The 13,481-nt window shown below is 40.9% G+C and overlaps 1 protein-coding gene across 5 annotated transcripts in view; it reads left to right on the top strand.

The window, feature by feature from the left end:
* TMEM63A (transmembrane protein 63A) overlaps window positions 1-13,481 on the top strand; it is a 53,062-nt gene that overhangs the window by 28,926 nt on the left and 10,655 nt on the right. For 4 of the 5 annotated variants that reach the window (XM_019516535.1, XM_019516539.1, XM_019516538.1 and 1 more), the window contains 8 exons: window positions 1,330-1,467; window positions 3,815-3,968; window positions 4,747-4,853; window positions 6,710-6,796; window positions 7,133-7,195; window positions 9,251-9,413; window positions 10,281-10,386; window positions 12,073-12,240. In XM_019516535.1, coding sequence (XP_019372080.1) covers window positions 1,330-1,467; window positions 3,815-3,968; window positions 4,747-4,853; window positions 6,710-6,796; window positions 7,133-7,195; window positions 9,251-9,413; window positions 10,281-10,386; window positions 12,073-12,240 — 986 coding nt within the window. The remainder of the gene's footprint in view (window positions 1-1,329; window positions 1,468-3,814; window positions 3,969-4,746; window positions 4,854-6,709; window positions 6,797-7,132; window positions 7,196-9,250; window positions 9,414-10,280; window positions 10,387-12,072; window positions 12,241-13,481) is intronic. The other variant, XM_019516537.1, reaches the window with a different exon arrangement.

Genomic DNA, 13,481 nt, shown 5'->3' with positions numbered 1-13,481 from the left:
TGGTTTTTTTTAATCTTTACTAATCTATAGAAGAGCCTCTGGGAACCCCATGAGATTGGGCCCCATATGTAGTCCATGGCCTGTTGTGACATATTTATAAAACTTCTAAAAAGGTTGCTTGCATATATTGGGTCAAATAGTATATAATTAGAAGTTACAATCCCTATTCCATGATGATCTCTTTGAGCTTTAACATATGTTAAATTAAAACTATCTTTATATGTTCGTTTTTTTTTAAAAGCATCTTAACATAAAATGAAAAATATGATTAAATAAAATCTTATTTTTAAAATGAAAGAGCATCGATTTTTATCCACACTGGTTACTGTATTGTAGTTGTTTTTTTTTGACATGTAAGAAATGTGACTGAAGCGTGATTACTGTGTTCAGGTACTTCAGATAGGTGATCCATTGAAATACAGTGCATGCTTTTTCTATCCTTTATATCATCAGAGTTTAGCTATTACAGTGTATTTTTAACAGTAAAACCCTCGTAGTTATCATGCCTTTTAGAATTTGAACCTTAGCAGTTCTGTGTTTGGGAAAGCTATAAATGCCCTGAATTTCCCATGCTTTTATTGGATGTGAATTTAACAAATGTCAATTAAATACTGATTCTAGGAGATGATGTCCATGTCTTAAATTTACATTTTGAGAAGGGGAAGAAGAGATTTTGCAGCTTGAGAACATCACCAGCGTAGCAAAAACATTTCAGAAGTATGATCCTAAACTAGGGCAGGCTTTTAGTTTCAGTGTCCTGAGTAAGAATACAAACAAATCCACTGCTTTGTAATGAGTGGCTTGTGCTGTACTAGAGCTCTTTGGAAAGGCATGTGAGGCACTAAGACTTTTTACCAGGTGGCACTAAAAGCTCCTCTTTGTTGATAGCCCACTGAGCAACTTAAGGCAAAGCTTTTATTGGTTAGATACCTGTAAGAGCTGACAGAGGCAAACTGTGATGTATATTTCACTGTTACATGCATAAGGCAGGTTAGAGTTTCACCTTTTAAGACTAACCACATCTGAGATGTATAGCATAAGTTTTCATAAGCCCAAGTTCACTTCATCAGATGCTGTGTCATTATTCATGCTTATGCTATCTGTGCATCTCTGACTTTGTTTATAAAGGTGCAGATCTTCCCTGCCTTTTGCCTGACCTCAGACTAATATGGCTACCTACCTCTCTGTTACTGCAGTTTTACATGATATGCATGTATTATCCAATAACAGTCTCAAGCTGGTGTAATAAAAACTTTAATCTTTAGCAATCTCCTTACTTATGCATGTGATGCTTCCAGGTGTAAAACTGCATTTTCTTTCTTCTTCCAGTATCCTTAAAGATTTCAATGCCTGCAAATGCCAAAGTTTTAAGTGTAAAGGGGAACCTCAGCCATCCACGTACAGCAAAGAACTCTGCATTTCAAAGTGGAATGTTACATATGCAACTTACCCCGAAAATATTTGTTGGTAAATTCTGTCTTTTATTAAGTTTTAATTCATAATTTAAATTTCAGATGAGAGAAATTGGGTTATTTGTCTGTTGCCAGAAGAAAATTGGGCTTTTTTGTGGGAAGGGAGAAGGGATTGCATTGAAGAAAACAATTTTGTGAATAACTGTCCTAGTGAATTGAGCAGAAAATTGGAAGCTGAGATATCTGCGACTTCTTCTTTCTATCTCCAACTAGGGTTAGCAAACCAGTCAATTGACCCGTCAAATACTGTCAATTGACTGCATATTTTTGACTGGTCAAAGATTGTAGCAATTTCACACAAACCCTACCTTTTTGAAGTTTTCTTGACGGAAATATGATTTTAAACCTTTTTTGACACATTTCGTAATGGAAAATTTGTGCTTTTTCTTTGTATTATTTAGACCTATTGGCTATTTACAGTTTGACCTATATTTGACTGGTCAATTAGCCAAACTTTGACTGTTTTCTATTTTATTACTTTATTTGAATTAGCTACCCTGGGTAAGTCACTTATGGCTGACTTGTCTTTTTCCTCCTTGGAGGTTCTAGATACCCATAGTTTCTATCGCCTTCAAAGAAAATCAGTCTCTTAACATGTATACCTCAACTTTTCCACTTGCAGAATGAGGACAGTGTAGATCTATTTTATGAGATCTAAGGATCTCATTTAGCCCTGTACCAGTGTTAAATGTTATGAAAGTGTTTGATTTCTATAAAAAAAAAAAAAAAATAGCACTTCACCCTATTCTGTAATTAAACACTGTTTGCCTTTTGAAGTGTTGGTGGACTAGTAAACTTGGCAAACATAATGTGCCACCAATAGGGGAAAACTTAAAAAATTAGTAAGTACTGTTCAGTCACTGTTTTGCCCTAGCCGTCGCTCCTCACCTTCCCCTTTGCCAGAGAGACCCCACAGATCAATGGATTCTTTCCAATATACTTGCAAGTGATTTTTTCTTTTATATTAAAACAACGTAACATGCATTATAAGGGGGGAAAAACAGTTTACAAGTTGCCACTGCTTGACATAATCACAGTGGAGACTTAAGCAATGTATTTATCCATTAGAGAAGTTTTAAGCCATAATTTAGAATAATACATCCCTTATGTAGCGTATAATAAATATTTACCTATGTTTTTGCAGTGAGTCACTGCTGGAACTGGAGACTGGAACTTGGGCATTCCTGATTTCTATCTAAGTACTAGAATTTGACGGACTCTAAAAGCATTTTGAAACTTGAAGGTGCCCTGTTAGATAACACACAATGTTAAGGCTTTGACCTTTATGGTCATTAAACATCCTCAGTCTCATCTTAAGAATTATTACTGCAATGAGTTTTGTCAGAGTCCCGCTCTCAGAGTTGTTCTTCCTACCTAAAATCCCCCTTTTAGTTTCATTCACTTTCTGCTGTGACCTCCTGCTGTTTAACAGAGCATGGCTACGTTGGAGGTGAACAAAATGATCATTAAATGCCCAAAGGCTTTCAGAGAATGTTAGATTGGAGAAGGTGTGGTTTACCCCACTGTTCAAACAAAGGACAACCATTTTTCTTTCCTACTTCAATTCCTTCACCATGTTGCCAGTTATTGCTTTGACACTCTTCACTTTTTTGCTGATGTCACATCAATTTTTCTTTTGTTTAAAATGCCAACATTGGTTAGCCTGCAAAAGGTCTCCATCGTGACAAGAGGTAAGAATTGAAATGAAGTAAGACTGAAACCCCTTTATGCTCTATTTCAATTCATGTTGTTGAATAGAAGTAGTTAAGACATTAAAGTCATTACCAGTTATCATTCTCTTCTCTTTAAGTATAAGTGTGAAAGTACCCAGGTACCTTAAAAACATACCTGGTCATTTACCATGTATCTACTCTTGAGATTCCCACTGAATACGTAACAATAGTTCAAATGTGAACATATCCCCTGTCTGCAATTGGGCGTTCTGTTGCGAATCCCTATGGAACTGACATTCAGTGGTGATAAACCTAGTTTAATATAACTTAAACTAGGGCGAGTTTGTCTGTTAAACAAGACTGAATATGTTGTTAAGCAGAAAAGCTTTGTTTTTAATTGGGTTCTAATTGCCTGAGTTAAGAAAGAAAAAGAAAAAACAGTCTAAGAGTTGCTCCAACACGGTTACACTAACTTTTCATTTTGCTAATTAATGACTAATGGCAGTTGGAACTCATTTAATGAATTTCTGGGGAGTTGTTATTATGGTTCCTATGTGTATGAATATCTAGTTTTAAAAAAGAAGCACCATCTACCTGTCACTTGACAGATAGTATTTATCTACACTGACAAGATACTGACTGCCTCTCTTTTGTCCTTTTTCTTAACAGGAAGAATTTTTCAGTGTGTGGGCTAAAATGGTGGTTGAGGTGGTTTTGTATTAATATGCTCCTTTTTATTGTACTGTTTTTTCTGACTACACCTTCCATAATCATCTCTACCATGGACAAGTTCAATGTCACTAAACCTATTCGTTACCTTAATGTGAGTATTATTGCATCATATCAAAACGTTAGTAAACTGATGGTAAAATATTACAGGAACCGGGCCTGCCTGGTCTGTTAGTCAGACTCAACCATACACTCATTCTCCATTAGTTTAAATGCCCAGCACAGACTTAAACTGATGTAAAACATTACATTTTTGTTCTTTTAGTATTGTCCTGCTTCTTAATTGATATTAGCCTGAAATGAATTCATTTAAAGCTTTCCATGTTCATAAATCGTATTTTTAATACAAAATGAAAATTTAATACCTTTAAACTTGTATAACAATATTTTTTTACATTTGAACTGGAAACATAATCTCAGATCTAAGCTCCCTTCATATTTTTTGGAAGTGAGGACTCAGATTTTAAACTCTGAAATGCAGGTCACGCTTACATTGTATCTACCAGTTGGATCCCAAACCAGTATGAGCATCCAGTTCCAGTTCACCTTCCACTGAAATCTCATACAACCTGTTTTTGTGAGAATTTGCCTCTAGCTTCCCCATGTCAACCTAACATTGTCATCAGGTGGTGTTTACACTACTTTGAAGAGGGCGAGGGCTTGTAATCTTGCCTGTCGAAGTTGCATTAGAGTGTATCTTGGTATGTAATCTCAAACCCTATTTTCAGCCTTGAATATTATTGTCCTGTGCCAGTTCTGAGACTAACAGTTTGGTTATTTATAAGAAAGTCAATCCCTGTCACAATTATTCTTCTACCACAATTGCATTGGAGTGTTTGCACCTGTTCTTACTTAATGCTTTTATTTGCTAGGATCCAATTGTTAGTCAGTTCTTCCCAACAGTTCTCCTGTGGTCCTTTTCTGCTCTCCTACCAACAATGGTTTATTACTCAACATTGCTGGAATCCCACTGGACAAAGTAAGCAACACATTTTCCTTTTAGTTTTATCCTATAAAGCCAATTATTGGGGAAACTGGAAGATGTCTTGCATCTCATACAAAATAGATTCTCTGTGTCCCATCTACTCTCCTCTGGATAAGGAAAAAGGACTAGTCTTATTTTCTTTTTGAAGTACTTTATTGACTGGTGTAATCTAATAGGCCTCTTTGCTAGACATTTGAGGGAATTACCTCTTTCACAGTTGATGACGCAATAGGATAGTATCCAGTTATATGGTGTGGGGGGGTTTCTCCCGCATTAGGCAAGAAAATGTTTTAAATAAAGAAACTCAATCTCAGATCCTCAAAGGGGCTTAGGCATGGCAACAATGAGGACAGTTGCTGCATTTGGCATTAGAGGGTGAACAAAAAAAGTGTATGAACAGTTCTGGGAGCAGTGCCCAGGACCTAGAACTCTGCTTCATACCATTTGAGTGCCCTATCATTTGACTGCAGCATCATTCTCCCTCTGCCTCAGTCTTCAGTGAGATGTGGAGTTTTCCCATCTCAGCCCAACTTTATCACTAGGTGTTGTTCACACTTCTTCGAGGGATTGGAGATGTGGATTCAAACCCCCATTGGGGTGAGGAGGTCATAGAACCCAGTTCTTTCACCTCCTGGGAAAGTGTTTTAACCACTAGCTAGTTGCATTAAAGGTGGGGTCCACCACCTCTCTCCTTTTAAATCTGTTTTTGAAAGTGTAAAAGGACATATGCATGGTTCTTGCTTTTGATAGAATTCTAATGGATATACTCATGTTGTGGCCCAACAGACTTCCTGATCTGCTTCATGTGCCCAGCAAAGCCTAGTTGGTGTTAACAATCTTATGTTTTAGATTTGCTCATAATGCTCACAAGCCCATGCACCAGTTCCAGCCCTGTTCATTGGATCTAGCCCTAAAGCAAACCTGTGCAGCAGACTGAGCTGTGTTATCTTGCTTTCAGGGCTCCCCACAGGTCTGGAAATAATGGTGGTGGGAGCATGATGTTAAGTGTTGCGATTCTAGAAGCTGACACTACCATCATTCCCCTGCCACCAAATTTGCAGACCTGTGGGAAGCCTCATAGATAGGATAACATGGCCTCACAGCTGTACTTGGCCTATGGGCCAGAGATTGAGCACCACTGAACAAGACTGTTCAGGTGAAGAACTTTATTCCTTGTGTTAATGTGCTTAATATTGAGGTGGATCTCACCTAGCTGAACTAGGAGCTAGTAGTGATTGAAGGTACCATGTTTTCTTGCATATAACATGTACCTGAATATAGTATGCACCCTGTTTTTGGAAGTTCCAAAGAAGAAGAATAAATCTTACCCTAGAATGCAGGCTAGTACCAGGGATCTGGGGTCTCCAGGGCTGGGGGCCACTCACTGGCCTGATCCTGCATGCCAAGTGGTAAGGCCCAGTGTGGCCAGAAATTTGGCGAGGGGGCCAGTAGGAGGCTATGACAATTAATGAGCTGCAGCTATTAATACTGCCACTGTTCTTCTCCTCTGCATGGCCCCCCCCCCCCCAAAATGAATTTCAGATCCATGGGGAGTCCTTTTCCTTGCATATAATGCACACCCTAATTTTCCCCAGCTAGTTTTGGGGGAAAGGGTGTGGGCTATATGAGAGGAAAATATGGTATCTTTTCTGTTGCATGGGTTCCCTAGACTCCAGTGTTATTTAGTTATTTCATGGATAACATATTGCATACCAAAATAAATTGGTGTGTTTTCCAGAATGTTATACATGCTGTACTTATGGCAGGACTAGTGTAGATAGAAGAGGATGAAGAGGATTGTGTTTAGCAATAAAAGTCTTTCCTTAATAAGCCTTTTTTCTCTTTGGTAGGTCTGGAGAAAACAGAATAGTAATGCATAAAGTCTACATTTTTTTGATCTTCATGGTGTTGATTCTGCCTTCTCTTGGGTTGACCAGGTAAAGATTGTGTTGAGGTTCTAATATTCTATAATATGGCTCTGTCCTTAGAGAGTGTGCTTGTCTCCATCCTGATGCTGTCTTCTGAAGCTAAAACTTTGAAACATAAGCATGAAATCGAACTCTTCTGTGTGATGAGACTCCAAGTTTGGCTTCCCACTTCTGACCGCAGAGTGTTCCGTAACTACAATAATGGCTAGAGCAGAATTCAGGTCACTCATTTAAAACCTGTGTTTGTTAGAACAGTTGGGTTCCTGTATGCACATCTTTTGTTTGGTTTTGCTTTTAAAAAAACTGCTGAACTGTGGAGGCTAATATTAACCATCTTTCTTCCAGTCTTGACTTCTTTTTTCGTTGGCTGTTTGACAGAGAATCAGCTGAATCTACAGTCAGATTAGAGTAAGTATTAATTACTTGTTTTATTTTGCCAGCTAACTTTCTTGAGTGTATTTGCATAGGGCTTCTTCACAAGCCATGTGTCTGGGCTGTCCAACCTCTGAGCTGCCAGGGGCCATGCTGCACAGCCGCATACCTTGAGGTCCACATACCACAGAGGCAGCATGTTCATTGGGTCCCTTCCCACCAGTCTACCCTCCCCAGAGACTATGGCTGGCTGCTGCAGAAGCAAGTGCAGTGGGAGGAAGAGGCAGCCAGGTGGGAGGCTGCAGGCCATATGTTAATCCCTATGGGCCACCAGTTGGACAGCCCTGCCCTATAGAGATTTGGAATGAATGATGATTTGGAGATTTGGATCGCCTTCAGACCTCAGGTTGGGGAGGACCGGGTTAGAGAGCTTCTGGAGGGGCTGGACGCGTTCAAGTCAGCGGGTCCGGATGCTCTCCACCCCAGGGTGTTGAGGGAGCTAGCTGGGGTTATTGCAGGGCCCCTGGCACGGCTCTATGAGCGATCGTGGTGCTTGGGCCAGGTGCCAGATGATTGGAAGGTAGCAAATGTGGTCCCCATCTTCAAGAAGGGGAAGAGGGAGGACCCGGGCAACTATAGGCCCGTCAGTCTTACCTCAATCCTGGGGAAACTCTTTGAGAAGATCATCAAGGAGCACATTTGTGATGGGCCGGCATCAGAAATGATGCTCAGGGGCAATCAGCATGGATTTATTAGGGGGAGATCATGTCAGACCAACCTGATTGCCTTCTACGATCAGGTCACAAAGGCCATGGATGCAGGTGTCGCGGTGGATGTAGTCTTTCTGGACTTCAGCAAGGCCTTTGACACCGTCTCTCACCCCATCCTAGTTAAAAAACTAGGCGACTGTGGCATAGATGCCTACACAGTCAGATGGATTGCAGATTGGCTGAAGGGTCGCACTCAGAGGGTGGAGGTGGATGGGTCATACTCGACCTGGGGGGAGGTGGGTAGCGGAGTCCCCCAGGGCTCGGTCCTGGGGCCTGCGCTGTTCAATTTCTTCATCAGCGATCTGGATGATGGGGTGGAAAGTAACCTGTTTAAATTCGCTGATGACACCAAAATTTGTGGGGAGGTGAGCACACTAGCAGGGAGTGAGAGATTGCAGAAGGATCTGGATAGGTTACAGGGGTGGGCTAACAGGAACAGGATGCGTTTCAATACGGACAAGTGCAGGGTGGAGCTGGAACCAACTTCCAAGGGAAGTGGTGCTGGCCCCTACCCTGGGGGTCTTTAAGAAGAGGCTGGATGCCTACCTGGCTGGACTCATTTGAGTCCTGTTTTTGTTTTGGGGTTTTTGTTGTTCTCCCCCCCTGGCGGGGGGTCGGGCTAGAAGATCTACTAGGTCCCTTCCGACCCTAAATCTATGAAACTATGAGAAATGAATTCTTCTGAGATTACTTGGAGCCCAGGCCCTCTTTGCATTTGATAATGTATATAAATACAAAACAAAGTTCCTGCCCCAAAGACCTCACAATCTTAGAATAAGACAAAACAACAGGCCAAAGCAGCACCAATTCAGAAACACAAAGAAACGCAAGAGATTGTGTTGGAAGCTGTTGCATAGAAGTGGTACAAATACCTTTTCTAGAACTGCAAGTATTTGGAAGCACTGTGAGGCTGGGACCACTGCTGGTACAAGCCATCCATTGTAGTATCATGCAGTGGGTTTTTTGCTTGCTTGTTTGTTTTTTAATTCTAACCAGCTTATTCCTGAAAATACAAAGGTTAAAAGCCCTAAGACCTCTTACTTTCTCCCTGGACTTAGTACAACTGCAGATGCTCCTGTTTCCATGTAATAGCACTTACAAAATATAACCTGGCTATTGCGTAGATAATTCAGCACTAAATTTGTGTAATTGAGTTCAGAGTACCAAAGATCTTGCAGCCATCTTTGGTCAGGTGTCCAGTGTTTATTCCAAAAGGCAGATTTTTCTAAATGCAACCTGTTCTTTTCACAAGCCCGTCTTTTTATTCCCCTCTGTCTGCTTGGTTGTTTGCATTCCGTCCACTGATTCTGCTTCCTTGCAGATGTGTGTTCCTGCCTGACCAGGGAGCCTTCTTTGTGAACTATGTGATTGCCTCTGCTTTCATTGGCAATGGGATGGAGCTGCTGCGCTTACCTGGTCTCATCCTGTACACCATACGCATGATAATGGCCAGGTCCACTGTTGAAAGGAAAAACATTAAACAGGTAGAAGGGTCTCTTCAGTCCAGGGTTGATAAAAGCCTAAAAGAGATGATTAATCTTCACAAAGAAACCATGTGCACTTCCATTCTTTGCAGCTGTTAACAGCTATCTGGGATCATTCTTTTCAACTTTTATTTTGTTCAGACTAACAGGCTCATGTCGTCCTCTCTGCCTAGTGCAGTGTGGATGTATAGGGATCTGTGAAACATTATCACTAAAACTGGAGATGGATGCATATCCAAATCTAGATTCTGAATGCTGCTGAGTTTCAGGATGTTTATTATTTCCATCCCCCTTTTTTGTCCGTATCTTGCTTTTTCACAAACAGCTTCTGTTTTTGTAATAGATGAGCCCCTATGGTTTGTATGTTTGTTTGTTTTTAAAATCTGGTTTGAGAATAAAAATGTATATCTTGAGCCCTTTCTCTGATTAACAGAAGTCAGGCAGGGCTCATTGATTGGTCCTGTGTGTGTACACATTTACAGTTACACAAATGTGGGTCCTATAGTGTTTGTAACATCCTTAGGGTTCAACTAGAGCTGCCTCTACAGCACACAGTTTTGGCAGCAAAGGAACACTACACCTGTGGTTAGAATTAGCTTTTCCTCATAGCCTGAGTGCTTTTGAAGGAATTATCTCAAAGGAAGTGTCAGTTTGCTACATCCATATTTGTTCAAAGCACATAATAATATTATACTTCTTGTGCATCTGTAGTTGGGTTCCATGGAACTGTAAGTTGTTGTTTTTTCAGGAAAATAACTGGTCTATCTGTTGTGAGGAAGGAATGAGGTATAAGCAGAGTTGTTGCCTTAGTAAATGTAATTCAGTCTCTGAAATTCTAACGTTTTGTGGTGGGTTTCTTTTTCCTAGCAACAAGCATTTGAATACGAGTTTGGAGCAATGTATGCCTGGATGCTGTGCGTATTCACCGTCATCATGGCCTATAGTATCACATGTCCTATTATTGTCCCATTTGGTAAGTTTGCTGTTGAGTTGTGTGTACCATAGGAGGAAAAGGAGAGGTTTGATCTGAGCACATGACTAGTAGCCAAGAACTTCAGAGTTATCCCAGCCCTGATGCTGACTGCTCCCATGACTTCTGCTGTCTCTGACATACCTGACCAAGTAGTACTCATTTTCTGTTCTCCTTTATATAACATCTTTGGGCACCTATACACACGCTTCAGTGTGTTCTGATTAACTGAGTCTGAAGCATTCTGATCGGGACAGTCCAGCATGCTGCAGCGTCTTAGATATTCAGGATCCCTGCATTTCAAAATGGCAGCAAGGGCGCTTTAAAGCTCATTAAATGAACATTGGTTAATGCGCTTCTGCCACTGTTTTGAAACATGGGATGCTGAATACACAAGATGCGGAAATTTTTAATTAGACCAGCTCCTGAGATCCACTCTGAGTAAAATGCTTGCCCTACCCCGGAGCATGTATAAAAATGCCCTTTGATTCTCAGAGAACCTTACAAACTTATAAAAGGGATCACTTATGCAACCACTTAAATGTTGGCACTTTTACAGCAAATTTTTCAGATGGAAGCAGTACTGCACAACAGTTTGCTCTAGTATTCTTTCTTTCCTAATCTGAAGCTTCAGAGTGGGTTAAGCATAATGTAGTTACCCAAATTGGATTTTGACTAGAACTCTACAATTGATGCCTTTTTACTAGGAAAAGTGCTGTACAATTTAAAAAAAAAAAAATCATAATTAACTGATGTCTAGTTTTTACTACTTATTGCTAATCTGCTATTGTCAAAATGTGAGGTACTATATGTAGTGTTTTTAATTATAAGTGGTACTTATCACCTGCTGTAGGCATATAATAGTCTCATGATGAATGTTGGAATGTTTTGGGGGCCAGATTCTGTACCAGATGCCACCCTGTGCTCTTTCAGTGTAGCTGCAGAGCATATATATGTTAATAACAAGAATAACTGGGTGTAGTTTCCTTGTTAACAAGTTCACTTATGTGAGTTTGTCCTTCCTTTGAAGCATGTAGTCTTTACTTCACTTTTAATGCCCTATATCAGAAGTCAGCAACATTTTCTGGGGGCAGGCCTAAATGACTCAGCTCGGTTCTGAGGTTGGTGGGCTTTAGAACCTAGTTGCCTCCACCACTTCTCGCTGGGGTAGCATTGGGAGAGCCCCCTCTGCTCATGCCCTAGGCACCTGACTGTGGTACATTGTGGGCAGAGCCCCCACTGCCAAAGCTGGAGCTCTGCATCCTGGATCTAAGGACCAGATCTAGCCCATGGGCTGTAGGTTGCCAGTTCCTGCCCCAGGCAAACAGGTGGAAAGCTGATAGAAACCCACACAAATCCACATCTGCACAATTATGTTGTTAGTGCAGGACATAAAATAAACAGAAAAAATAAACCTGTTCCCTACATAGTTTGTGAAATAAACCTCAGATTGGTCAAATAACAAAGGTTATTGCTTAAATAAAAGCATAACAAAGACTTCCCATCTCTTTTTAATCTGTCCCTGCTCTGCAATTGGGAGCATCTTGACTTATGTAGGGTAAGAGAGTCAGCAGGGTTGATTTGAAATCTGATCCTTTGAAATAATTTGGTGTATCACATCTGCATGGTTCCCCTGTCAGTTTTACAAGCCTTTCATTAATCTGTCTTTGGCTTTTGTCCCCCCTTCAGGTTTGATATATATACTGCTGAAGCACATGGTTGACCGCCACAATCTTTACTATGCATTTCTCCCTGCAAAGCTGGAGAAGAAGATCCACTTCGCAGCTGTGAATCAAGCCCTTGCAGCTCCAATCCTGTGTCTGTTCTGGCTCTTTTTTTTCTCCTTTTTGCGATTAGGTAAGGTGCATCTTCCAGTGAATGGAGTTACCTGGTCTTGCATATGAAGCAAAGGGACCCGTGACTTGTCACTAAGTTCTCTAAAGCTGTTTGAGTTTGCATTTTGTCAAATGGGAAGAATAATACTTTCCAAAGCTTACCATCTGCAAAGTAATTGGAGGTCTTCTGATAGGCAATAGAAGGCATGTCCACACATTCATTAAACTTGGTACCTGTAATATGAGGTACTACATAAAGGCACATTAACCCATTCTAATGCGCAGTAGCAAAGGCAAACAGGTTTGTTTGCTTTTTTGAGGGCTTTGGGGGGTGGTTAGCTGTTTTGGGGAAGTTTCATGCACGGTAGGCTAATTCTACTGTGGATTAGCACAGTTTTGGCTGTGACACACTAATGTAGAATAGGCTACTGCACATTACAGCGTATTGTGTAGACATGCCCAGAGTGAAGTAATACATCAGTGTTAAGCTGTCTACACAAATCCATAGTATTACTTCATTTTATTGAGAAAATGATGATCATGCATTTATCTAAATGTGTGGAGTCTGAGCCAGCCGATTTGGGCTGCAGAGTGACACTGCAAAGCTCTTAAATACTTTAAAAAAAAAAGGGGGGGGGGCAAGAATTTATGTAGGTTGGGAAAGATTTAGAGACAAGCTTTTAAATGCAGTCCTAGTGTTAAAACTACTATATTCCAGCAAGCTGGTCTCTGGTTTAAGCACACCCAGCTCTGTTCTAAGCACTCAGTTGTGTCATCTGACTCCCTTAGGGCAAAGCACAGCAAAGCTGTTGTCACTGTCTTGCAGATGTCCATTAGACAAAACAACATAACCAACCTCATCCATTGCAGTGCAGTCAGTACCCCAAGTTCCATGGAGCACATTCTGCTGATGTTGTTTGGGAAAGGCCTTGCCGCTGGGTAGCATGTTCCATAGCTGAGCCTCAGCCACTATGCTCTGTGCTCCTTTGATACATTTTTTTTTTTTTCCTGGATCCCATTATTTTGCAGTCACCTCAAACCTATAACAGCTTAGTATGCTCTGGGTTATGGGCTTGACAGTGCTGCTGGGGTTTTGGCAGCTGGAGCTTCATAGACTTCATAGACATTAGGGCTGGAAGGGACCTTGGAGATCGAGTCCAGCCCCCTGCTCCAGGGGCAGAAAGTCAGCTGGGGTCACAAGATCCCAGCAAGAAAAACATCCAGGTTTCTCTTGTATGAGGTGGTTTGAGTTTCTTGTCTGTG

This window comes from Gavialis gangeticus, unplaced genomic scaffold (genome assembly GCF_001723915.1).
Source record: "Gavialis gangeticus isolate Ggan-Ray unplaced genomic scaffold, GavGan_comp1, whole genome shotgun sequence".
Taxonomy (NCBI): domain Eukaryota; kingdom Metazoa; phylum Chordata; order Crocodylia; family Gavialidae; genus Gavialis; species Gavialis gangeticus.
The sequence above is the reverse complement of the archived record's forward strand: the minus strand, read 5'-3'. Positions and strand labels throughout refer to the sequence as shown.